This window comes from Balaenoptera acutorostrata, unplaced genomic scaffold, assembly GCF_949987535.1.
Source record: "Balaenoptera acutorostrata unplaced genomic scaffold, mBalAcu1.1 scaffold_470, whole genome shotgun sequence".
Taxonomy (NCBI): Eukaryota; Metazoa; Chordata; class Mammalia; order Artiodactyla; family Balaenopteridae; genus Balaenoptera; species Balaenoptera acutorostrata.
Window position 1 is genome coordinate 134,807 of NW_026646408.1, and position 23,822 is coordinate 158,628.

Here is a 23,822-nt window from a genome sequence, read left to right on the forward strand (position 1 = left end):
ATAAAAAGACTACACCAGCAAAGTCCCCATTTATCTGTAGAGTTCAGAAACTAAAACAAGGAATATTTTAGCTTAAAACCTTATCTCAAGAGAATCATATACACTTCACATGAATAAAAATACCTGAAACCAAAAAAAAAAAAAAAAAAAAAAAACCTGAAACCAAACATTTTTAATTGCTCCAATACCCCAAATATAAAGAAAAACTTAATTCAGAAGACTGGGCAATCTCTATCTCCCCTCCACACTAACCACCCATCCCATGGAAGACCAAGGGAGATCAGACTTTCCAGACTTAGGCAACACCTGGCTGCTGCAAAATTCTATGGAGACTCCTTGTGGAACAGCAGTCTCCCATCTCTTGTGTCTCTCCCTGTCATGATCATGCAGGAAGCAAGTCTGGCTGTGCTATTTGTTATCACTGTCTGTCACCCATCTGCAACATGATATTGCTACAAAGATAAGTACAAAGTAACGTATCTAGTTCCCTTTCCCCCAGAAGGTTGAGGCTCAGGTACAGGGGTAATTCTCCTGTGCACACAGTCATAATTTAGGCCGACTCAGTGACTACAACAGGCTTCATCATGTGATCAGGTTTGTTGCCAGCTGCATAATGCTCCCACATCTGTAGATAGAGCTGCTCTAGTTCCATTGTGTATTGTTTGGTGTTGAACAGAGGGCTAGATATTCTCTGCTTCCAGACTTTGCCACGAATTCTCTTCAGGTATTCTAGATCAGTTCCCAGTTTCACAGCTATGTCTTCATACTCTTGTCTATTTTTAGCAATAAGCTCAAGACAGCCTAAACAAGTGAGCTGGGAAGCTGCAACTCGGGAAGCAAGAGTCTCTCCTGGCATAGTCACCATGGGTGTCCCCGACCAAAGGACATCCATCCCTGTGGTGTGTCCATTACAGAGTGGAGTGTCCAAGCAGACATCAGCCAGCTGGCCTCTCCGAACATGTTCCTCTTTAGGAGCAACTGGTGAAAAAATGATACGGTTCTGGGGAAGGCCCATATTTTGCACGTACTGTTGAATATTAGGTTCTCCTACTGCTGGGAAACGCAACAGCCACAGTACGCTATTGGGAACACGCTTCAGAATATTTGCCCACATCTGCAAAGTAGATGGGTCAATTTTATATAACTGATTAAAGTTACAGTACACAATGGCATCTTCCGGTAACCCGTACTGAGAACGTGTGGTTACAATAATGGTACGGGGAACCTCCTCTCCAGTGGCAGCCTTATTGTTGATCTGGGTAGTTGCCAGTCCATTGCTAATACTGAATCCATTAATTGTTATCTGAATTTGTCCTCTGTTAATCATTTCAATAACTGCTTCTGCAATCGTATTCATAGGAATGACAGGCATATTGAGAGCTATATTACTGCTGTCTGTGTTGTTTCCTCCATCAGGACATTTCATCTTGACAATTTTCACATCTGGTAGACTATCAAGAAATGCTTTGAGGTCGATGCCATTCAGCACAATTCGATTGTCATAAATGTGCCCATTGGACTTAAAATCGATGACTGCTTTTTCCTTCAGGTGAGGGAACATATTAGCATGATCACCAATAAAGAAAGTATGGGGCATATAAGCCAGTTTCTCAGAATACTGCTCAGCAACTTCAGCAGGTGAAGTTTCCTGATCAGTGATGATATAATCCATGAAAAGTGCGCCACTAGTCCCAGGGTACCCCAGCCACATTGCCTGAAGAGGAGCTGGCCTGAGAGCAAAGAGTTCATTTCGAGCACCCCTGGTATAACCATTCATATTTACAAGGATGTGTATACCATCTTGATGGATGCGATCAGCTGCTTTTCCATCGCATGGAATCTGAGAAAGATCAACGAAATGATCGGCTTCTGCCATCACCTTCGCTCGGAAGTTTGTGCCATCATCTGGGCTCAGGGCATAACAGAATACCTCAAATTTATCACGATTGTGCATGCCTGGAATAGACTGCATAAGATGAGAAGTAGGATGGTTCCCAAAGTCAGAACTCACGTATCCTACACGCAGTCGACCATCACTGAGCTTCAAGTCCTTTGGATGTTCATACGGTGGTTTGTGAAGGACACTGATGTTATCCAGGCAGAGGTGCCCATGCCTCTCGGCAATAGCCTTCCTGACGCCGTGAGGAAGAGGATATAACATGCTGTGATGAGGCTGCACGGAAGGCAACCTGTTCTTCTCTAACTGGTCAGCCACAACGCTGACCAGCCTCTTCATGCGCTCATCATAGTCTGTCCAGTCACAGACAGTCTGCAGGCAATGAGCCAGATTACAATACGCGTCAGGAAAATCAGGTTGAAGCTTCAGAGCAGTGCGGTAAGAAGCAATTGCTTCTGGAATATTCCCTGAATCCTGGTGAATGGAAGCCAGATTGCTGTGGGCTTCCGCAAATGCAGGGTCAATCTGAATGGCACGAATATAACACTGCAAGGCTCCCTGAACATCCTGCATCCCCGTTAGAGTGTTTCCCATATTACAGTAGGCCTCAGCAAAGGTAGGACTGATTCGAATAGCCTCCTTATAATGCATCAGAGCTTCCTGCACTTTTCCCTGCTGCTGCAATACACTTGCTAAATTTGAATGGGCAGCAGCAAACTCTGGGAAGACTTCTAATGCTTTACAATACAAGCGAACTGCCTCTTCAATGTTTCCCTGTTCTCGCTTGGTATTGGCTAGGTTATTCAGAGAGTCTGCATGGGTGGGACACAGCCAGAGAGCTGTATTATAACAATCTTCTGCTTCGGCAACGCTGCCCTTCTCTTTGAGAGCGTTGGCTAGGTTGCAGTAAGCGTCCGGGAAGTGTGGTTGCAATTCAATAGCTCGCCTGTAGGTGTCTATTGCCAGATCTATCAGGCCTTGCTCATAGTATACACAAGCCAGGCTGCCATGTACCACTGCATGATTTGGACTCAAGCTTAGGGCACGAAGGTAAGCTGCCACAGCTCGTTCAAAAATCCGTGCCTCTTTGAAGACATTTCCTAAATTGATATAAGCATCCAGAAAATTGGGGTCATGGGTGACAGCCTTTTCAAAGTGATGAATTGCAAGCCAAATCTCCCCTTGTGCATTGAAAACACAGCCAAGATTACTCCAAGCTACTGCAAAGTTCGGTTGCGTCTCAATTGCTTTCAAATAACATGCCTTGGCTTCTTCCACGCGACCCAGGGCTTTGAGCAGGTTCCCCAGGTCACTGCAAACACAGTACAGATCAGGATTGTACTGAAGAGCAGAGGCGTAAGCTTGTACTGCCCCTTCCATGTCGCCTGCTGCTACCAAAGCGGCTGCCAGGTTAATATAACCATCGATGAAATCTGGTTTGAGACGCAACGCATGCCGGTAATGCTCGATTGCTTCCTGCAACTGCCCGCTTTCCTTGTACACATTCCCCAAATTCGAATAGGCTTCTGCCAGAAGAGGGTTCTTTTTAATTGCCAGACTACTAAAGTGGGCAGATCCGTCCAGCCTTCGACACCGGAAGTGTATAGATGAAAGTAATAAAAGTACACCAGTATTGTCTGGCTCTTGTCTCCAGAGCTGCATGCAGTGTCTCTCAGCTGCCTCAAAATCTCCCGCCTGATAGGCTCGCTGTGTCAACTCTGCTAACCCTTGGAAGGAAAGCATACATTTCGTTGGGTCTGTGCTGTCGGCCACGTTGCCCACGGAAGACGCCATCTGGAGCTTCTGGAGGGAGTGTGAAAAGAGGGTAATTGAGTCCCGCTGCTGCCACTACTGGCAAGAATGTTTCTAGAGGTAGCAAATACAAGGGCAGCAGCCGTACCACTGCTTTGGCAGGCTTAAGCGGCGGCAACAGTTACATACACTGAACCTTAGGAACTCTGGTTGGCCATCTATGTCTCACGGTCTTGAAAAAATTCACAATGAAGTCTTTTTTAATTGATAAAATGGTTCTAAAGTTTATCTGGAGATGCAAGAGGGAAGAGATGTGGGGACATATGTATATGTATAACTGATTCACTTTGTTATAAAGCAGAAACTAACACACCATAGTAAAGCAATTATACTCCAATAAAGATGTTAAAAAAATATAAAGTTTATCTGGAAGAATAAATGGGGCTATTGATAATAGAATTCTGAAAATTAAAATTAAGAGGTTAGACTTGTTCTAATGGATACATTTTAAAATGAATGCTAAAGAGACAACCGTTGAACCACTATGATACAGTCAAATAGAAAGCTCTTATACATCTAGCAGAAAGTGCTCAAACATCTCTTCATATTTTTGGAAACAGTGAATGTTGGAGGAAATAATGGTAATAGAGAAAGTATAAAATAAATAATGTTGGAATAATGGTTAAGGAAGGGTAGTTAATTTTTTACCTTAAAATACGTTCTAAAACAAATCTGACTGTATTTACCTAAAATCAATTATAGAGAAGTTAATGTAAAAAAATTTAAATCATTATTCAGAGGGAGCACAGAAAATATGTAACAGATTCACGATGGTATAAGTCACTAAATCCAATGACTTTGCAGGACCAACTGATAATCTTGACTACCAACACTCTTTTTCTTCCCTTTGCTTCCTTTGACTTCTATGACACACACTGCCCTGATTTTTCACCTCACTTTGGTTGCTACTTCTCCAATTCCTTTGCAAGATTATCGTCCTTTGAAAGCCATTACATGTTTGAGTTCCTCAGGGCCCATTCCTTCTCTACACTGTCTCCCAAGATATTCACATTTACCCACGGCTCCAATTACCACCTCTACTCAGGTGACTCAAATGTAACTCTCCCCCAGGCATTTCTTACCTATCAGTATAAGTCAGAATCCCTGAAAGAGAAAGGTGGCACACTCAAATGTACCGTAATTAAGGAGACTGTAGTCAAGAGATCATTTGCAAAGGGTTTGGGGAAAACAACAGAGGACAGTAGTCCAGCATCTCAGGGAGCTTTTACTGCCTAGGCTTAAAGGAGGAGGTTAGGGACTTCCCTGGTGGCTCAGTGGTTAAGAATCCACCTGCCAGTGCAGGGGTTCAAGCCCTGGTCCGGAAAGATCCCACATGCCACGGAGCAACTGAGCCTGTGCGCCACAACTACTCAGCCTGCACTCTAGAGCCCGCGAGCCACAACTACTGAGCCCACGTGCCGCAACTACTGAAGCCCGCGTGCCGCAACTTCTGAAGACCGGGCACCTAGAACCCGTGCTCTGCAACAAGAGAAGCCACCGAAATGAGAAGCCCACTCACTGCAACGAAGAGTAGCCCCCACTTACCACGACTAGAGAAAGCCCGGGCGCAGCAAAGATCCAACCCAGCCAAAAATTACTTAATTAATTTTTAAAAAAAGGACGAGGTGGAAATGATTACTGGATTCGAGAGAGAAAAAAAGAGGAAGAGGTGGGAGGAAGAAGAGCAGGAGGAGCAGGAGGCAGAGGAAGAGGGCTTCAAGGAGGCAGGGTGGAAAGAGGAGGAGGTGGGGAAGAGGAAGAGATGATGCAGGATGTATATCGTATCGAGTAAATACTCAGCCTTCACGCTTCTTCCTTCATGTACCTCCTATGGGCTGAACGCAACTAGAAGGCAGAGCACACGGGAGCAGGTGCTGGGGATACATGGAATCTTGACATCCCACACACGTCAATGTCTCCGGGCAGGGATCAGCGTAGAGATGGGTGGAGAGTGGCTCTAGATGGGGAGGCAGAAGATATCTACCTAACAGACACCTCCGGCTTGGCTTCTTCTCTAGGACATCCCAGGGATATTTAAAACTCAGCAGGTCCAAGATTAAACTCATGAACTGCCCACTCCACAACCTCTCAAGAACAAGACTAATGAAAAACAAACTGGTCCTCTTTCAGTGTTTTCTGTGTCATCAAATGGTATCAAGGTCAGGCCTGTCTTCCCATAACTGTGCAGGAATGGATTGGAGTGGGGCAACAGTAGGTGCAAATAGATCATTGAGGACGCTATTCCCCTAGTCCAGACACAAATGATGATAGAATGGGCTGAGGAAGTGTTGGTAATGATGAACAGAAGTGGATGGATTGAAGTGGATAGATTGAAGAGATATTTAGAAAGCAAAGTTGTTAGGACTTGTTATGAGATTGGATGTTTGGAGGTAAAAGTAATGTGGTTGTCAAAGATGACACCTTCAGTGATTTCCCATAGATCTTAGGAAGGAGACACAACTCCTTAACATGGACTTACTGGCCCTGCGTGGTCAGCATCCCCCACTTCCCACCCTTCAACCTTCCGCCTTCACTTACGCCAGGCCCCTCTGAGGATGTGGACCATGTTCTACATTCTTTCAGTCCTTCCTGTTTCCTGTGCTTGCCCCTGAGCAGGACATTTGGACCTGCTCTTTCCACTGCCTGTAATGCTCTTAGCCCACTACCTAAGTCCTCTTTATCATTCTTAGCTCAGTCACCACTTCCCCAGGAAAGCTTCCCCTGACTTCCCTAACTAGACCTAACCCTCCTATGAAGGCGCTCCTAGACTGGGTCCTTCCCTCTGTAGCCTCTATCCTTTAGTAGCTTACACACACTTGTGTGGCTTTTCAGTGAACGTCTAACATATTCTCAATCCCCCACCAGGATATGAACTCCACGAGGGCAGGGGCTGTGTCTTTCTTGTCTCACAATAAATAGTCTTATTGCCTCTCGTAGTACTTGGCACCTTGTAGTACACACACACACACACACACACACACACACACACACACACTCTCTCTAATGAATGAATGAATAAAAGTAAAAGCAATGGAATACATCATGCAGAAACACACTGATGGATTTAATAGACTTAAATTATAATCTTCTCTATATTAAACAAGAGTAAGGAGTAAATGATAAGTGATAAACTTAGAGATATATTCATAATATAAAGACAAGAAGACTATATCTCAGTAGAGTTCTTGCCACATCAACAATACAAATAATACCCAACAGGAATTGACAAAAACAAAACAAACAAAAAAAAACCCCTAGAACAGAAAGAGTTATGACAACTTTTCACTGTAAAAATTGAAACTCCAAATAAAACTGGCCTAAACAATAAGGAAACCCACTGTATCACGTAACCAGAAGGATAGGATGGCTTCCCTCAGGATCATGAGACGGTACCCAACGATCACCGGGGACAGCATGCTTTCTTGTGCACATTCATCAGAGGAGAAATGCAGTCTCTTTGTTAGCAATACAGTACAAATCCTGGGCTTCCCTAGTGGCGCAGTGGTTGAGAATCTGCCCGCCATTGCAGGGGACACGGGTTCAAGCCCTGGTCTGGGAAGATCCCACATGCCGCGGAGCAACTAGGCCTGTGAGCCACAACTACTGAGCCTGCACGTCTGGAGCTTGTGCTCCGCAACAAGAGAGGCCGCGATAGTGAGAGGCCCGTGCACCACCATGAAGAGTGGCCCCCGCTTGCCGCAACTAGAGAAAGCCCTTGCACAGAAACGAAGACCCAACACAGCCAAAAATAAATAAATAAATAATAATAAAAAAAAAAGGAATTCCTTTAAAAAAAATATTTAAAACGTGAAATTTTGATGACGTTTAAAAAAAAAAAAAGCATATTCAAGGAAATATAGAAACCTGTGATCTTTGGTGGAATTAGTTTACCTAGCTGTGTACTGAAAGGTAATGGTCTTTTGAGCCCCCTCTCTCACACTATCCTGCCCCCTGGGGCCACAGATAAACCTGTTAGCTAGAAAGCAAGCTGGTTGAGGCTGGGCAAAGATTTATGTATATCACCCAGGGCAAACTTTTTTCTGAAAAGGTGGGAAAAGCCTCAATAGTTATGAGGAAGGTGGATTCCAGAAGGCATGAATTAGCAATGGTCCTGAAGGGAATCCTGCAAGGGAATTCGGAGAAGATGGTCAGAGAATGAGGGCCGAGCTAGGAAGGGGCAGGATTGATATATGAGCCATAGTCCTTCATTGCGTTTGGAAATGGCTGCATTTGGCAGAAGACATCCTTATTCTTCAACGAACAGAAACATTTGCTTCCAAGTCATCTGGATTTTTTGCTCCCCTAAATAAATACTTCTGGATTCAATCAGAGTGGGAGACAAACAAGTTTAGTTGTTTAAAATCCCACTCATATTTCTGAGCCGTTTTCTTATCAATTATCATTGGAGTATCTTTCACTTAGTAAGTAACTGAGGTGCTAATTCTTGGTCTTGAAATGTGATACCAGACCCAAGCCATAGTCTTTGAAATCATTGGGTTAATGTGTCTTCATCTAGAAATGTGACTCCTCCTAAAACGATTTCCCTTAAAAACTGTGGGACATTGAACCATTCCAATTACCATTGGGCTCGCCAGTGATACAGATGGTGGGAAATTCCACCATACTTTATATATTATCTCACTGCCACTATAGCAAGAACTTGCTGAATTCTTTAGAGATTATGATGTTATTAACTCAGGTTCCATTTATAGGCCAGCATGACAAGGACAACTGCTTTCCTGTGTTGCATTTATTTCTTGATACTGATTCTTCCTCTTGCTTAGAAGCAGTTCCTTCATTGTTTCAAGTTAGTTACATTAATTTGGATCCGTTTTCCAATGTCAGACTATTTGCTTTTAATCATATGGTCTTGTCATCTGCATGTGTACTTTATTCTTAAGTTACTGATTACATTTAGAGGTAAATGAGTTAATATGCACCCTCACAGATCAACAAGAAACCATTACACATCTAGGCAGTAGTGACATAGAAATAAAGGCTACCTCTTTTGTAAGCAGTTTTTTTTTAATGTGAGTCCAGTAGCACTGAAACTTTCTTCAGCCTTACATATTTGAGTAGATTTTAGTATGTCATCTGTGTGGATTATGAGTTTGTAGGCTTTGGCTCTGAAAGCTGTAATTACCAATGTTTGAAAGACATCTGTGAGGGTGAGGATATGGAGAAGATAAGCCAAAAGCAAGATATATAATTACCACACCCTGTCTTCCTATTGGGAACTCTGGATGTTTTAAGCAATTAGGACGATTTACACAGGTCCTTCTCCTATCAGAGTGCAATATCAGGTTGCTCTGAATGTAAGTCATCAATCTTTCAGGCAGGAAGTGTCCTCTCTCACATACACTATCAGCTCATAGGTCCTTCAATGACTAGGGGTGGAAAAGATCCATACTTCTCTATTACTGAGTGAACATATCCCTGACTGTCCTGCTATAAAGGCAATTTTTATAGAGGGGAAAACACTGGGCCTGGAGTCAGGAGAGCTGATTCCCAGCTCTGAATCTCTCATGTGCTGTGACCCTGGCCAAGGCTTCAAGCCTCAATTTTCCCATCTGAAAAATGGAAATAGTATAACTACCTCATAGAATGATCACAAGCAAAAAGGTCATATTTATGAAAGTACTTTAAAAATACTATGAAATTTCTATACAGTTCAGGATATAGAAAATAAAAAATCATGTAGAGTTGCACCATTTCTTTGGAATGTTAAATATTTGTTTCTGTTTTCATCTCTGGTTAAATACTGAACATATATGCTTTCAATATTTAGGAATGCATTGAATGCATAGCTCCGCTATGAGTAGCTATGACTTGGAAATATTGGGAGAAATGACAAGATTCCTTGTTATTGATAATTAACAAAGGAACCCTTTCTTTCAAAGGTAAGGGTAGCTTAAACCTGACTCACAGTACTTTGCTCTGCCTGATTTTCTTTAAGGAAAACTGCTGAAAAGTTTTCTAAGAATAAGTGAGGTGAGATTGGCCCTTGAGTAAGGAGAGTGGGCAGCTAAAGCCTAAAGCTTCTTTTTCAATAACAAGTTTAAGTGCCTTGTTTATTTTCATGGGATTAAGTGACACTTGTATAAATACCTTACTGAGTAATGGTGCTGTGGCAAAAGTGAAGTTTATTTAAGACACTGCTCCACCCAAGGTGAGCAATTAAAGCAGGTATGTAAACTAAGTCACCTTTGGCTTCTCTACTCAACCCGATGAGTAAGTAGTACTAGAAAGGAAAAATGGTGTGGGGTATATGGCATGGCTGGAGGTGGGAAGAAATAGGAAGGCAGAAGAAGCCTCCCTGAAAGAATGAAGGAAGTGTGAACGGTGGTAGGGAAACTATAACAATTGAAAATTGATTCTGACTATTGATATCAGTCTATCAAGTTAATGCAAATTAAGGTGGCATGAGATTTCTTTAAAAAAAAAAAAAAGCCTTTTCCCCATACAGTGTAATAATAACCACCTTATTTTAAATGTAGCCAAGAAGGGCTGTGTTTGCTCATGTGATAGGGTTTCCATACTTCCCACAGCTGGGGAAGTATCAGCTAATATTGATTTAGCACTCATTTATACCTGATGGTCAGGACCAACTAGAATAGAGGAAAACTGGTACAAATTAGTGAGGCCCTGTGGTCCCAGTAAGTGGTCTGGGGCCCAACTGTTGTATATCAATACAAATAACTCTTCCTGGGAAGGAATGGAAAAAATATTTTAAATGGATCTGAATCTGCTCTCAGAAGCTCTAGTGCTATTGGGCTAAAGACCTCCTTTAAGAATGTTAGGAATGGGTAAGATCAAGTTACATTCTTAGAGTTTTATTATGTTTAGCTTATTAATTTAGGAGGTAAGCAAACTAGAAGCAGAACAGGCTTTAAAACATCTGAGTTTGTTATTATGAATAATAACTGTTAGCTGGTCCATTCCATTTACCTTTTCCTCAATGAAATTCTCTATAAAGAAATATCCATAAACTAGTCTTACATTTTAAATATCGCTGCAGATTATTTGGAACCATAGAATTAGATACCAATCCACTGAAAACTGTTTTCTTTGGGTAATTTCCACGAATTGACGTCAGTTATCCACAAATCTTTGTATTTGGCTAAACACTGAGAAAATATGTGGGGCCTGCAATTAAACTTAGTGAACTTTTAATCATTTTTAATCCACTGTTTCCCAAATTGGCCAAATCATAAACATCACCTGGGGAACTTGTTAAAAATTGTACAATCCTGCCCCTCCTGCTCCCAGACCTGCTGAATTAGACTCTCTAGGGAATGAGGCTGAAATCTGTATTTTTAGAAGGGCCCCAAGAATGCCTGATGAGATATATGTTTGGAAAACAATTCTATGTCCTTGTCGTATTCCTCATGATGTCAGAGCCCTTCAAACCCCAATATTCCCTTCTGACTACCCCTCTCCTCAGTGATCGCAGGCTTTTTTTCTGTTCCACCCCACCTAAGAAAGGCACATTCCCACCAACCACTGTGGCCCTCAGCAGCAGTGAGTCTCTGCGGCAGTTGCAGTGGAGGGCATCTACCATCTTGGGTGGGGAGGTCATGGAGTATAGGGATGGAGGTGTGGTCTGGAAAAGTCTTTCCAGAGATTCCCCTTGACAACCAGTTGTAGATGACATTGCTACCTCCTCAAATGGCCATGCTCAACTTCCTTTGCTCTACATAAATTTTTTCTTTACCTTCACTCTCTTAACGTCCCTTCTTCCTGTAAATGGAGGGGGAAACATTGTCCCGTTTTGTCAAACTTGTGCTCTTGATCAAATCCTCTACTGCCTCATGGAAACTAAATCTATTAGTCCTCCTCATTCCAACTTCATTTTTTTCTCTTTTGGCTTCTATTGGCATATCAGTAGACGTTTCTTCCCTCTGCTTTTTAAACTAAAGCAACATATACTTCCTTGGAGTCTGATGAACCCGAAGATCCCATTTTACTTCATGTCTTATGTTTACTGTCAAATTTCTCAAAAACAGAATTCTACATTACTTGCGTTCATCTTCTCACCATTCTCATCAACCCAACTGTACCCTGGCTTCCACAGAGCCACATTTTATGGACACTATTGGTGTGAAGATTTCCAGTGATGAGATCCAATGACTTTGCTTAGCCCTTAACCTTCTTCCCCATCTAACAGCTTTTGACATTGCTGATCACCACATCCTTTTAAAGACTTTATCAATTAGTGATCATTTAACTATAAGAACAGAAACCTATTCAAATGATTGAAACAGCAAGGGGGAGGGTAATATAAGACCAAAGAAACTCTCTCACAGAAAGTATAATAGGGCTGCACAGGGATTAGCATCAGGAACTAGGAAGCTATCAGTAACCAATAAAGTTTTAACAAATAATTCTCGGGCACCTGCTATATTCCAGGCACTCCTAGGTGTTCAGTGACCAAGTAGTCAACAGAAGAGACAAGGTCCCTGCCTTGAGAGACTTTATAATCTAGTGGGGAAGGCTTATATAAACAGGAAAACAATTGTGTATTAACAACGTATAATGAGCACTACAGATGAAACAAACTGACCTAATGATACATTATTATAGGTTATTAGTGATAGGGAAGGACTCAGAAAGGATACTCTGAAGACAAGGCATTTAAACTGAGATCTGAAGAATGGGAGGGAGCCACTCAGGGCAACTGAGGATTGGGGCTGCGGAAGGAGTGCTTTAGGCTGAGGATACACCTGTGTGCAGACCCTGCAGTGCTGTTTCGGGGGAAGTGAAAGGAGGCCACTGTGGCTGGAACATAAAGGGTGAGGGGGAGAATAGAGGGAGGCAAGGTTGGAGAAGGAGGCAGAAGCCAGAGCAGGCCAGGCCTTTTAAGTATTTAAAGGAATTTGGATCTCATGGCAAACTAATTGGAAAACATTGAACTGATTTAAGCAGGAAACAACAGGGTCCGATGTATTTCCAGGTTTACCCTGACTGATGAGCAGAAAATAGATGAAAGGAGGCAAGAGTAGAAGGTAGAAGACCAGTTGGCAGCTACAGCAATAGCTCAGGTAAGAGATGATGGCAGTTTGGTTTAATGTAGTAGCAGAGGAGATGAAGAGAAGTGGATGGACTACACATCTATTCACGAGGAGCAAATAAGAGGACCAGCTGATAGGTTAGAGTTGGGGAGGGAAGGAGAGGGAAAAATCAAGAATATTGCCTTGGTTGTCTTGTTTACAATAACTGGGTGAATGGTGATAACATTTACTGAAGTGGGAAAAAGTAAAGATAGAATTTCTTTTTAATAGTGAGGGGAGGAAAGCAGGTTGATAGAAATTGAGAGTTTAGTTCTATTTCAGATACATTAATTTCAGATATTCACGGAGACTTGACATGTCATACAGACAAATGAATATCTGAATACAGATTTTGGAGGAAATGTCTAGGCTAAAGAGATTAATTTGCGAATTTGTTACCATTTTTAGTATTTAAAGCTATGGGAATGACTGAGATTACCAAGAAGGTGAGTTCACAGACAAGAAAGCAGAGAATAGAGCCCAGTTTTTAGAGGGCAGTAGAGGAGGAAAAACCCCTGAAGGTCACTGAACAGCAGTGGTTAGAGATTTAGGAGACAGACCAGCCAATAGAAGAGATTTGGTTTTCAAGAAGTTGAGCCTGACCAACTGTGTTGAGAACTGCTAAAAGTTGGAGTAGGATGAGGTTCAAGGAACATCCACTGGGTCCAGCAATATGTAGGCTGTTGACAACATGGATTAGCAGTTTTCATTGGCGTGGTGGGGGTGGAAGTCAGATTCGAGTAGATTGAATAGGAAATCAGAGTTAACCTGTAGACATCTCTCTCAAGAAGGTTTGCTGTGAAGGGATCAGAGAATTAGTATTACAGATGGAAAGGGATAGCATAAGAATCTTTGTTTTTTTCTAAATGTTAGGATGGAGCATGTTTATACATATTGAGGATAATCAAGAATTTGATGATGAACAAGAGGAAGGGAATAACTGAAGAAATGAAACCCCTAAGAAGAGGGGAAGGAATTTAAATCATAAGTAGAGGAATGGCTTTTGACAGGAGAGGAAGAAAGAAAGGAGAGATGGGTCCAAATGCCAAAAGATTTGTAGATTTGATGGTAGGAATATACTGGAGTCGCATCAGGGTAGGCAGGTGTGGGGATGGTTTTAGAAGATTGAAGAAAAGGGATAAGACAGAAAATAGTCGTCATGGGAAAATGAGCATACTCTCAGTTTCGCTCTCTCTCTCACTCTCAGGTCATCTGTTCTCATTTTGATTTTCTGTAAGTTTCTCTCTCTCTCGCTCTCAGGTCATCTGTTCTCATTTTGATTGTCATTCGTTTCTTTCAGAAGGCAGGTTTCCTCCACTTTTCTGTTTCTGTGACAGAAGATGGCCACCCCATACACAGGTTTCTGTGATCACCCAGTTCATGCCCTTAATAGAATAACATTGTATTTCTTAATTCCAAATTCCCAGGGGAGAAAACCTGATTGGTGCAGCTTTGGTCAGTTATCGAACTCAGGTCAAACCAACCATGGTCAGAAGAACAAGGTCAAATTGTACAAACATAGCTGTCAGGCCCAAACCCTCTGTGTGTTGGCGGAGGATTAGATCTTAGAGAAGGGGACGTGAGCTCCCAGATACCCCACAGACATCTACCAAACATCCTCTGAGACACCAAATTCTTTAATTAAGAAGTTCTTCCCTTCTGCCTTCTTTCCTAGTTTTGTTTTCTTTGGATTGTTTATGTGCTTACTTTTCCTCCTCCACTAATGTATAATTTCTCAAAATTTTCGCCTTGATCCTCTTTTTCTTTATTTCTATATTTTTCTCCCTCGCCAACTTCATTTGTGCCCATGGCTTCAACTATCATATGTACATGGATAACCCCCCAAACCATACCTATGCTCTTCTCAACTATCATTTAAAAACTGCTCTTAAAAACTCCAAACGAGTTTTTTTCTCTTTTTTCCCCTTGTATCAAAATCAGATGATGAATGTTAACTCAACTAGTTACGGTAAACATTTCATAATATAGGTAAGTCAAGTCTTTACGCTGTACACCTTCAACTTATACAGTGCTATATGTCAATTATATCTCAATAAAACAAAGGAAAAAACTGTCTCCACTTGAATATCCTCTGGTTCTCTTATTTATAGATGAGCTCATTATCTTCTCCCAAACCTGCTCCTTCTCTTGGCTCCCTATTCCTGTTAAAGCCACCACTATCCTCTTAGGCATCCAAGCCTGAAGCTTCAGAGTTGTCTGACGTCCTACTTTCAAGGTCCATCAGCTAAGAAGGAGTATCACCTGCATCTTTTCCTCCCCTCCATGTCCCCTATCATTCTCCTAACTCTCATTACCTAAACTCCCATGGACTATTCTCAAAGTCTACTAAATCATCTTCCAGTTTACAGTCTCCATCCAGGTTGTAAACTATTCTTGCATGAATATTCAAAAAGCCCAGCTCCATTCATGTTCTCCCCACCCGCTCAAGAATCTTCAACAGCTCCTCCCTGCATACTCGATAAAGGGCAAGCCTTGCCTGGCAACCTCCATGACATGTCATCAACAGACCAAGACTTATCTTCCATTTACCATCAGTCGAGGCACACTGCTCGATCATCTCCTAACACAGCCTGTGTATCCCTAGTGACAAGATTTCCTCATACTCTTCTTTCCTGAAGCCTTTCCTCAAAAATGATCTTTCCCTCCCATTGCTTCCATTGGCTTTATTTGCACCTCTCTTATGGAAGACCTGTGTTTAGACATGGTTTCTACCTTTATCTGTAGAAATTACCTTTTTACCTCTGAGAGACTACAATTTACCAAAGTATGAAAACAAGGATCTCTTACAGAGTATACAAGAGCGTCGCACTTTGAAGGCATTTAATAAGTGACTTGATGAGGAATTACTAAGGCCTGATGCTACTATTATTGCTATTAAATGCTCATGTAGGCCTATTAAATATATTAATATGAACCTTTTCAATAGGATGCTTGGTAGGACACTGGAAACCTTCTCAATAGGATGCTTGGTAGGACACTGTGCTATAAAAAGTTTAAAATAATTTTAATAACTTCTCTAGTCAAGCGCTGCTGATGAGTTGATTGCACCTTAACAGCAGTCACTCAACACACTTATATGGTAAAAAGTAAAATTCAGTCACAGAGGAGGAAATTAATCGACACATTTTAATCACTCCAAACTCTCACTTAAAAAAAATAGTATTATGATAATCAAGCACAGTCTCTTCATAGGACCACTACTGCTCTCATGTACTGTTGACACCATGTTTGGAACTAAAACAAATGAAATGTCACAGCAAAGAGAGAATATTTGCAGGTTTCTGGCCCCCAAATCTTGATTTAGCCTCGGAATGTGTTGGCTTTGTTCAATACAGTCTTTTAGTTAAATGATAAAACTCTACTTATGCATCAGCCTAGGGGATGTGCCCCTGGCATCATAGTTGGCGATAGGAACTGCTGTGGAGATGAAAGCTGAACAATTGGTGGTCCTCATCACTATTTTCTATCCAGGCAGGAATAATTGCATGCATACTCTTTTGATATTTATCACTTAAAAAACAAGATACCCCCTCTTTCTCTTGCCTCTTCTGAACTTCTTTTAAAAACAAAGCATAGGGACTTCCCTGGCGGCGCAGTGGATAAGAATCTGCCTGTCCATGCAGGGGACACGGGTTCAATTCCTGGTCCGGGAAGATCCCACGTGCCGCGGAGCAACTAAGCCCGTGCAACACAACTACTGAGCCTGTGCTCTAGAGCCTGTGTGCCACAACTACTGAGCCCACGCGCCGCAACTACTGAAGCCCACACGCCTAGAGCCTGTGCTCCTCAACAAGAGGAGCCACCACAAGGAGGAGCCCGTGCACCGCAATGAGGAATAGCCCCTGCTCGCCACAGCTAGAGAAAGCCTGTGCACAGCAACGAAGACCCATCCCAGCCAAAAATAAATAAAGTTAAATCTTTAAAAAAAAAAAAAAAAGCATAGGGAAAAGCTCCTTGACATTAGTCTTATCAAGGATTTTATGGTTCTGACACCCAAAGCATCACAACAAAAGCAAAAATCAACAAGTGAAACTACATCAAACTAAAAAGCCTTCTGCACAGCAAAAGAAACAATCAACAAAAACGAAAAGACCACCCACAGAATGGGAGAAATATTTGCAAACAACATATTTGATAAGGGGTTCATATCCAAAATATATAAGCAACTCATGCAATAGCAAAAAACCAAAACAATCCCATTAAAAATGGGCAAAGGATCTGAGTAGACATTTTTTCCAAAGAAGATATTCAAACGGTCAACAGGTATATGAAAAGGTGCTCAACATCACTAATCATCAGAGAAATACAAATTAAAACCGAAATGAGATACCACCTCACACTTGTTAGAATGGCTATTATCAACAAGTTAAGCAATAATAAGTACTGGTGAGGATATAGAGACATGGGAACCCTTGTGCACTGTTGACGGGATTGTAAACTCGTGCAGCCACTATGTAGAACATTATGGAGGTTCCTCAAAAACTTAAAAATAGAACTACCATATGATCCAGCAATCCCACTTCTGGGTATATATCTGAAGGAAACGAAATCAATATCTCAAAGAGATATGTGCATTCCCATGTTCATTGCAGCACTATTTACAACAGCCAAGATATGAAAATAACCCAAGTGTCCACTGATGGATGAATGGAAAAAAATTGTGGTATATATACACAATGGAATATTATTCAGCCATAAAAAGAAGGAAATCCTGCCATTTGTGATGACATGGATGAACCTTGAGGGCATTATGATACGTGAAGTAAGTCAGATGGAGAAAGACAAATACTATATGATCTCACTTACATGTAGAATCGAAAAAAATCCAAACTCATATGAACAGAGAATAGGAGCAGGGGCTGGGGAGTGGGAGAAATGGGTGAGGGTGGTCAATGGTACGAACTTCAAGTTATAAGATGAATAAGTTCAGGGACGTAATGTACAGCATGGTGACTATAGTTAACGACAGTATATTGTATATTTAAAAGCTACTAAGAGAATAGAATTTAAAAGTTCTCATCATAAAAAAGGTTTATAACTATGTGAGGTGATGGATGTGTTAAGTAACCTTATCGTGTTAATCATTTTGCACTAAATACCCATATCAAATCATTACATTACACGCCTTCAACTTACACAATCTTTTATGTCGATTACATCTCAATAAAGCTGGGGGGGAAAGAAACAAAGTAAAATATTTATTATTTACATGAAATGTTCCTTTCTACTTAATTAAATATATATATTTTTCAGTTTCCTTACACAGGCCTCTTGAGAATTGCTCCTAACAGAGAGAGAGAACTAACTACATACCAGCAGATGTCACTCTGTAAGGGATCCTCCTCAACTGTCCTTCTCTGTCAGTTTCAGTTGGTTATTTTTTTTTTCCTGCAAATTTCAACTGCCTTTTCTCCATTACCAATTTCAGTTTCCATTTTCAACATCTGATGAGCCTCCAAGAGCCACTAGGACTAGTATTTTTTTTTTAAACATCTTTATTGGAATCTAATTGCTTTACAATGGTGTTAGTTTCTGCTTTATAACAAAGTGAATCAGTTATACAGATACATATGTTCCCATATCTCCTCCCTCTCGCATCACCCTCCCTCCCGCCCTCCTTATCCCACCCCTCTTAGGACTAGTATTTTTCACTTTGCCTGTATAAGGATCATAATACAAGATATGCTTCCCTTTTGAATGCTGGCCCCAGTGCGAATATCTGTTTAGTTTAAAAAGCCACATGGAACATTTTTCTACTCTGTGGCTATGTCTTTGCAACAGTGATATACTTCTTATTATCCATTTTTTTTTTTTCTGATGAAAGGCACAGTTTAGTTCATGGGACAAGCACTGGTTAAAATTTGCTACTCTTTTCAACAACATTGAGCAAATATTGTCTACCAGGTACCAAGCACTATTGTGGAGAGTCAGCAGTAATAAAACAGATAAAAAGTCTTGCCTTCATGGCTCTTACATTCTACACGGACAGAACAAAAAATAATTAAAATATACAATAGGTAGGTGGTGATGTGTGCTCTGGGGAAAAAAAAAAGGAAGAGAGTAGGGAACATCTAGGGGGTGCTTGCAATTTTAAAAAAGAGTTTTCAGAAAAGCTTTCATTGTGAAGGTGATGACATCTGAGTGAAGACTGGAGGAAATGAGGGAGCAAGCCATGTGGGTAACTGGGGTAGGAACTGCTCAGGCAGAGGGAACACCTAGTGCAAAGGTGCACGTAGCCTGTCACAAGCAGTAAGGAGTTTTACTGTAAGCATCTGCCAGGGACAAAAATTCAGGCAAGGCTCTTTTTGTTGCTGCTCTAAAGAATCCACCTACAAGAGAGTTTAATCAGCTGAAGATGAACATCAGTGCAGATCTGTTTAGTGTTCTCTCTCAGCCGTGACCTCATTTCTGATACTGACAGCCTGGACTGCCTCTTAGATTTGGTTGGGGCTTGGATGCATCCCCTGGCAAACCTGGATGAAACTAGAAGAGGCAGGTTTTGGTAGCTCTGTAGGCCCGTTAGTTATCTCATTCTCTCTTCACATGGGGCTACATATTAATCAGAGGTAGCCAATGATTCCAAGTTTTAATGCAACCTAAAGTATAGTCCATTACCATACATGAACCAAGAAGTAAGTGTAATCGTTCTACTTCAGATTAGCTAACGGTGGAATCTTGTTCCACAAACAGCCAAGACACGGGTTACTGAGAACAAAGGTATTTCCCATGCCACCAAATTGCGCTTTCAGTGTTGTCTTCTTCTAGGTAGGTCAACATAGTAAAGAGGTCATTACCAACATTAACATATATAGAATTTCCAGGGATTATGTTACACTTGTATTCAACAAATAGAGATAATCTGCACGGGACCTAGCCATCCCATAGCTAGCACAGTCGGGTATGCTCTTCTCGCCCAGCAATCCACACTTCCTTCTAAGGGGGGTCCCAATTTACTGAGGGGTATGTTTTCCTAAAGCTTCTTTTCATACCCTTGGAGCCCACTCCCAAACTCACTAAGAATAAAATACTGTTAAGAACTCAACAAATGGACATTGGAAAGCCGATACTGGGTTTAGTTGATTTTAGCCCACCTTTGATTTGTTTGGAGACTGAATTCCTTACACATAAAGATCAGTATTTATTTCATGAGAACAAAGGTTTAAGAGGCAACCAAGATATATTTAGTAAAGAGAAGGTGATTGAACCTCCAAATAGGTCATGGTGACTTATGAGCAACTGAAAATAGTATTTTAAGATCATACTAGTTCTCTGTGTGCGTCATTTAGATTTATTTTGGTTGTCTGATTTAAGTTGGCGTTGGCAGTTTTGAACAAACACAGAAAGACTTTAACACATGGCTAGGTAGGTTGTTTTAGATCCAAATCAGGTATTGATCATTAGGACTGTGGCTTGGTATAAATTTAGAATTACTGTAATCTAAAGTGTTGGGGTCGTTACATACTTTTATTTAGGAGTGGCCAGAGATAACATTTCTATTATGAAACCATGCTCTAATCAAATCGACAACTTGGCAATTTACCAGCATTTTTAAACACTTCACATATTTTAATCCGTCAATTTTTGTTCTTGATATTCTGAAAAACTCATCAGAAAGAAGCCATTTATCATTCTTTTTCCCCATGAAGGAAGGCAATTTCCTAATGAATGAGGAAATCTTTCATTTCAGATGGAAAAAATAACACAATAGGTCAATTATACTAAATTTAAAAGAGTAAACTTTTTACTGCATTTATATTTAATATATGTTATTCTGGAAAGCAAATACATGTGAACACAATGGGGATAATAGTAGTATCGTACCTTGTGGATTATAGGAGGATTGAAGGAATTAACACATAAAACATTCTTACAACAGTGGCTGACACATGAAATGCTCAGTAAATGTTAGCTGTTATTCTACTATGTGATAAAGTGAGGAACTGTCACTAGTATTCATGGGTGCAATTCTTGCATTTTACAGAAAAAGTGGTTTCATCCACTTTTTACAGAACCTAGTATGCTTTCTGTTCTGAGGGCACAATGAAGCTGAGAGGGATGGCTCCTCTAAGTGAAACTGACCCCTGCATTTAGTGCCTGAAATCAGAGGAAGCTTGTCAGTGTGGGCAGACACCAAGAGTAGACCAATCTGATCTCCCACTTCTTTTTTCTCTCATGGAAACGAATGGAGGGTATCTGATGTGGACCCTTCAATCAACTGTTCCTGCTTAATGTTTCAAACCTTGGTTTACTGTGGGGTAAACTTCGGTTCCTGACAGTCATCCAAAATCTTAGTTTCTCTTCAGTTCCACTGCAGAATAAAAACTAAATTTACCCCAGTGGATTGTTACATCAAGTCTGGTATTATTTCTCCCAAGAGGCCATCTGCTTCTGGGAAAAGACAACAGGGCGTGCCCTCCATTACGCCTCCATTTAACTGACGGTGCAATGATGTACAATTCCTTGTTGACCCCTGCAATTCAGAGTTATTGTCTTGGAACAGAAGATTTGATGATCTCTTTTCACTCCATAGGATAACTGTAAAAGTATCCACCCAGTGTTCAATCCAACCCCCAGACATTGCTTCTGATGGCCTTACATTCTTTTAATTAGTCTACTCAACACAGAAACTCAGATTCCTAAAATTAGTGGGGAAGGGATGGATTCTTCTCAAACATCCCACCACCAGAACAGGTGTACTTGCAAAGTCAAGTTTGCCTGACGTATCCTCTGTCTCAAGTGGTACAAACGGCCCTGGAGGGTGGAGCCCTCACAGCCTGCTTCCCTGGGCGTGAGCGTCTGTGGGTGTCGGGGTACGCGCAGGACACACACGGACCCACTGTCCCAGGGCAGCCCAATCACGGTCCCCCTCTCACCTCAAAGCCTGTCAACTCTCACGCCCCTCCTTGAACGCACAGCCCCTTTCTCCGCCTTCGCTCCTTCGTATCCCGCCTCCAAAGTAGGACGCCCACTTTCGTTGGCAGATGCTCCTCTCACTCCTACCCGGAAACCAATCACTCGCGTTCTGGTGGAGAGTGACGGAGACAATGGGAATTCTCGTTGCGTCATCTGCCCGCCCCGAGCGCCGGGAGGCGGTGCAGGGGGCGGGGTACGGGTTGCGGGGTTAGGTGCCTTATGGAGTGAGGAGCGGGCAGAGGAGGCGGTGGCTCGGCTCCGCGTTCAGCCAGGCACCTCGAGGCCCTTTCCCCCTACCAGGTCCCCAGAAGCAGGGATCCCGGCCCTCCCTGCAGCTGCCGGGCTCTCCTGCGCGTGCAGCCCCGCGAGTCTGCGTGATGCCGGCGGCTGCCCCTTTCCCGTGTCAGCGTGAGGCCCGGGGCGGCGGCGGCGGCGGCTCCCGGCTCCTCGAGGCCCCGGCCGTAACCGCCACCCCGAGCCCGGTCGGGTGGTTGGGGCCGTTGGACGTTAGTTTTCGCAGCCTTCCCCTCCCCCCCTCGCTGAGGCGGCGGGGGTGCGCGTTGCGCAGGGGGAGCCGAGAGACTCCTCCCCCTCCACGATCCCCCCGCCCCTCCCCCTTACACGCTCGCACGCACTAGCGCGCCGGCTCCCACACGCTCGCGCGCCTCCCGCTCCGCGCCTCGGTGTTGGCCGGCATCGTCCAGGGCCCGCGGAGCCACCATGTGCACTGCCTCCTCCTCTTCCAGTTCCTCTCACACTCCTCATCCCCCGCCGCAGAGGATGCGGCGCAGCGCCGCGGGTTCCCCGCCCGCCACTCCCGCCGCCGGGAGCGGGAACGGTGCGGACGGCGGTGGCAGCGGCGGCCGCGGTGACAGAGGCGGCGGCGGCGTGAACTGCGCCCCGGTTGCGGGAGCCGGCCGGCTGCTGCAGCCCATCCGCGCCACGGTGCCCTACCAGCTCCTGCGGGGCAGCCAACACAGTCCCACGCGCCCGCCCGCCGCCGCCGCCTCGCTGGGCAGCCTCCCGGGGCCCGGCGCGGCTCGCGGCCCCAGTCTGCCCAGCCCGACGCCGCCGCCGACCGCGGCCCCGACCGAGCAGGCGCCGCGGGCCAAGGGCCACCCGAGACGGTCCCCAGAGAGCCACCGGAGGAGCAACTCACCTGAGCGCCGGAGCCCCGGCTCGCCCGTGTGCAGAGGTAGCGAGCCCAACCCTTGCGTCCTCCCGGGCTGCGTCTCCCCGACGGTGCCCTCTGTGGAAACTTCAGCCTCTCCGGGCTTCTCTTTGCTAGTGCATTATCGAAGGTATGAAAGTGGCTTTGGGAACCTCACCCCCCTGCGGTCGCTGCGGGGCTTGGATGAGCGAACTGCGGAGCAACTTTTATTTGACCCTCCTGCCGCCCCTCAGCTTTTATCTTCCATCACTCGCCTGGATCGAAAGGTTTTTCAGTTTAAGAGCTGATTAGCTCACTCATGTGTTTGCTGTTTGTAGTGGGGGAAGGAGGAGCTGGGCGAAACACTTAAAAACAACACGCACACAAACTCTCCGGCAACAGGTAAGGTGGTGGTTGTAATCTCTACAGCCTCTTTGTGCTTTCCTACAAAGTTCCTATAAAGTGTCTGTGCCTACCGGGATAATTTTTGTTTTCTTTTTTGGGGGTGGGGAGGTGGAGGCACCAGTTATGATGTAAGGATATCCTGTTGGGTGTGTAGAGGGGACAGTTTTGGATGTGCAATTGAAGTGTACAGTGTTTGGTTTGGCTTTTTTTTTTTTTTTTTTGGGCTCCCTCTTTTCTCTATATAGTCACATGCATCACGGCGGTACTGCACTGGAAACAGTTTATGCCCAACTCAAGACTTTCATGGTAAATTTCTAAGGACCTGTTTGTGGAGTGTGCTCCCCTTTTCCCTTCTATTCGTTTTTCTTAGGTGTCAAAGGTAATGGTGAGCTGGTGGATGCTGTCGGCTTCCCTTAATGTTTTGTGTTTTGGTGTGGTTTGGTTTATGTTTAGGGACACGGTGAATGATCTAGTTTAGTCCTGGGGGAGAAGAGGAAGTTTAGCCAAAACAGGGATGTAAAGCTCCTAAGGGAGGGAGGAGGAGCTCATGTTATTAGATGCCACGCTAGGGCTA

General features: G+C 43.3%; 2 protein-coding genes across 9 annotated transcripts in view; one reads left to right on the top strand and one right to left on the bottom strand.

The window, feature by feature from the left end:
• Positions 1 to 23,822, top strand: part of LOC130706890 (glucocorticoid-induced transcript 1 protein-like) — a 143,131-nt gene that overhangs the window by 78,451 nt on the left and 40,858 nt on the right. The window contains exon 1 of one of the 8 annotated variants that reach the window (XR_009006933.1): positions 23,010 to 23,245. The exons of the other annotated variants lie outside the window; for them this stretch is intronic. The gene's annotated coding sequence lies outside the window, so the exon portion shown is untranslated. Of the gene's footprint in view, positions 1 to 23,009; positions 23,246 to 23,822 lie in introns of those variants that run through there. 8 annotated transcript variants of the gene reach the window in all.
• Positions 271 to 21,714, bottom strand: LOC130706888 (UDP-N-acetylglucosamine--peptide N-acetylglucosaminyltransferase 110 kDa subunit-like). The gene is made up of 2 exons (XM_057539574.1): positions 21,654 to 21,714; positions 271 to 3,700 (listed from the first exon to the last, which is right to left on the bottom strand). The coding sequence occupies exon 2, from the start codon at positions 3,689 to 3,691 to the stop codon at positions 551 to 553; it is 3,141 nt and encodes a 1,046-aa protein (XP_057395557.1). The 5' UTR covers positions 3,692 to 3,700; positions 21,654 to 21,714; the 3' UTR covers positions 271 to 550.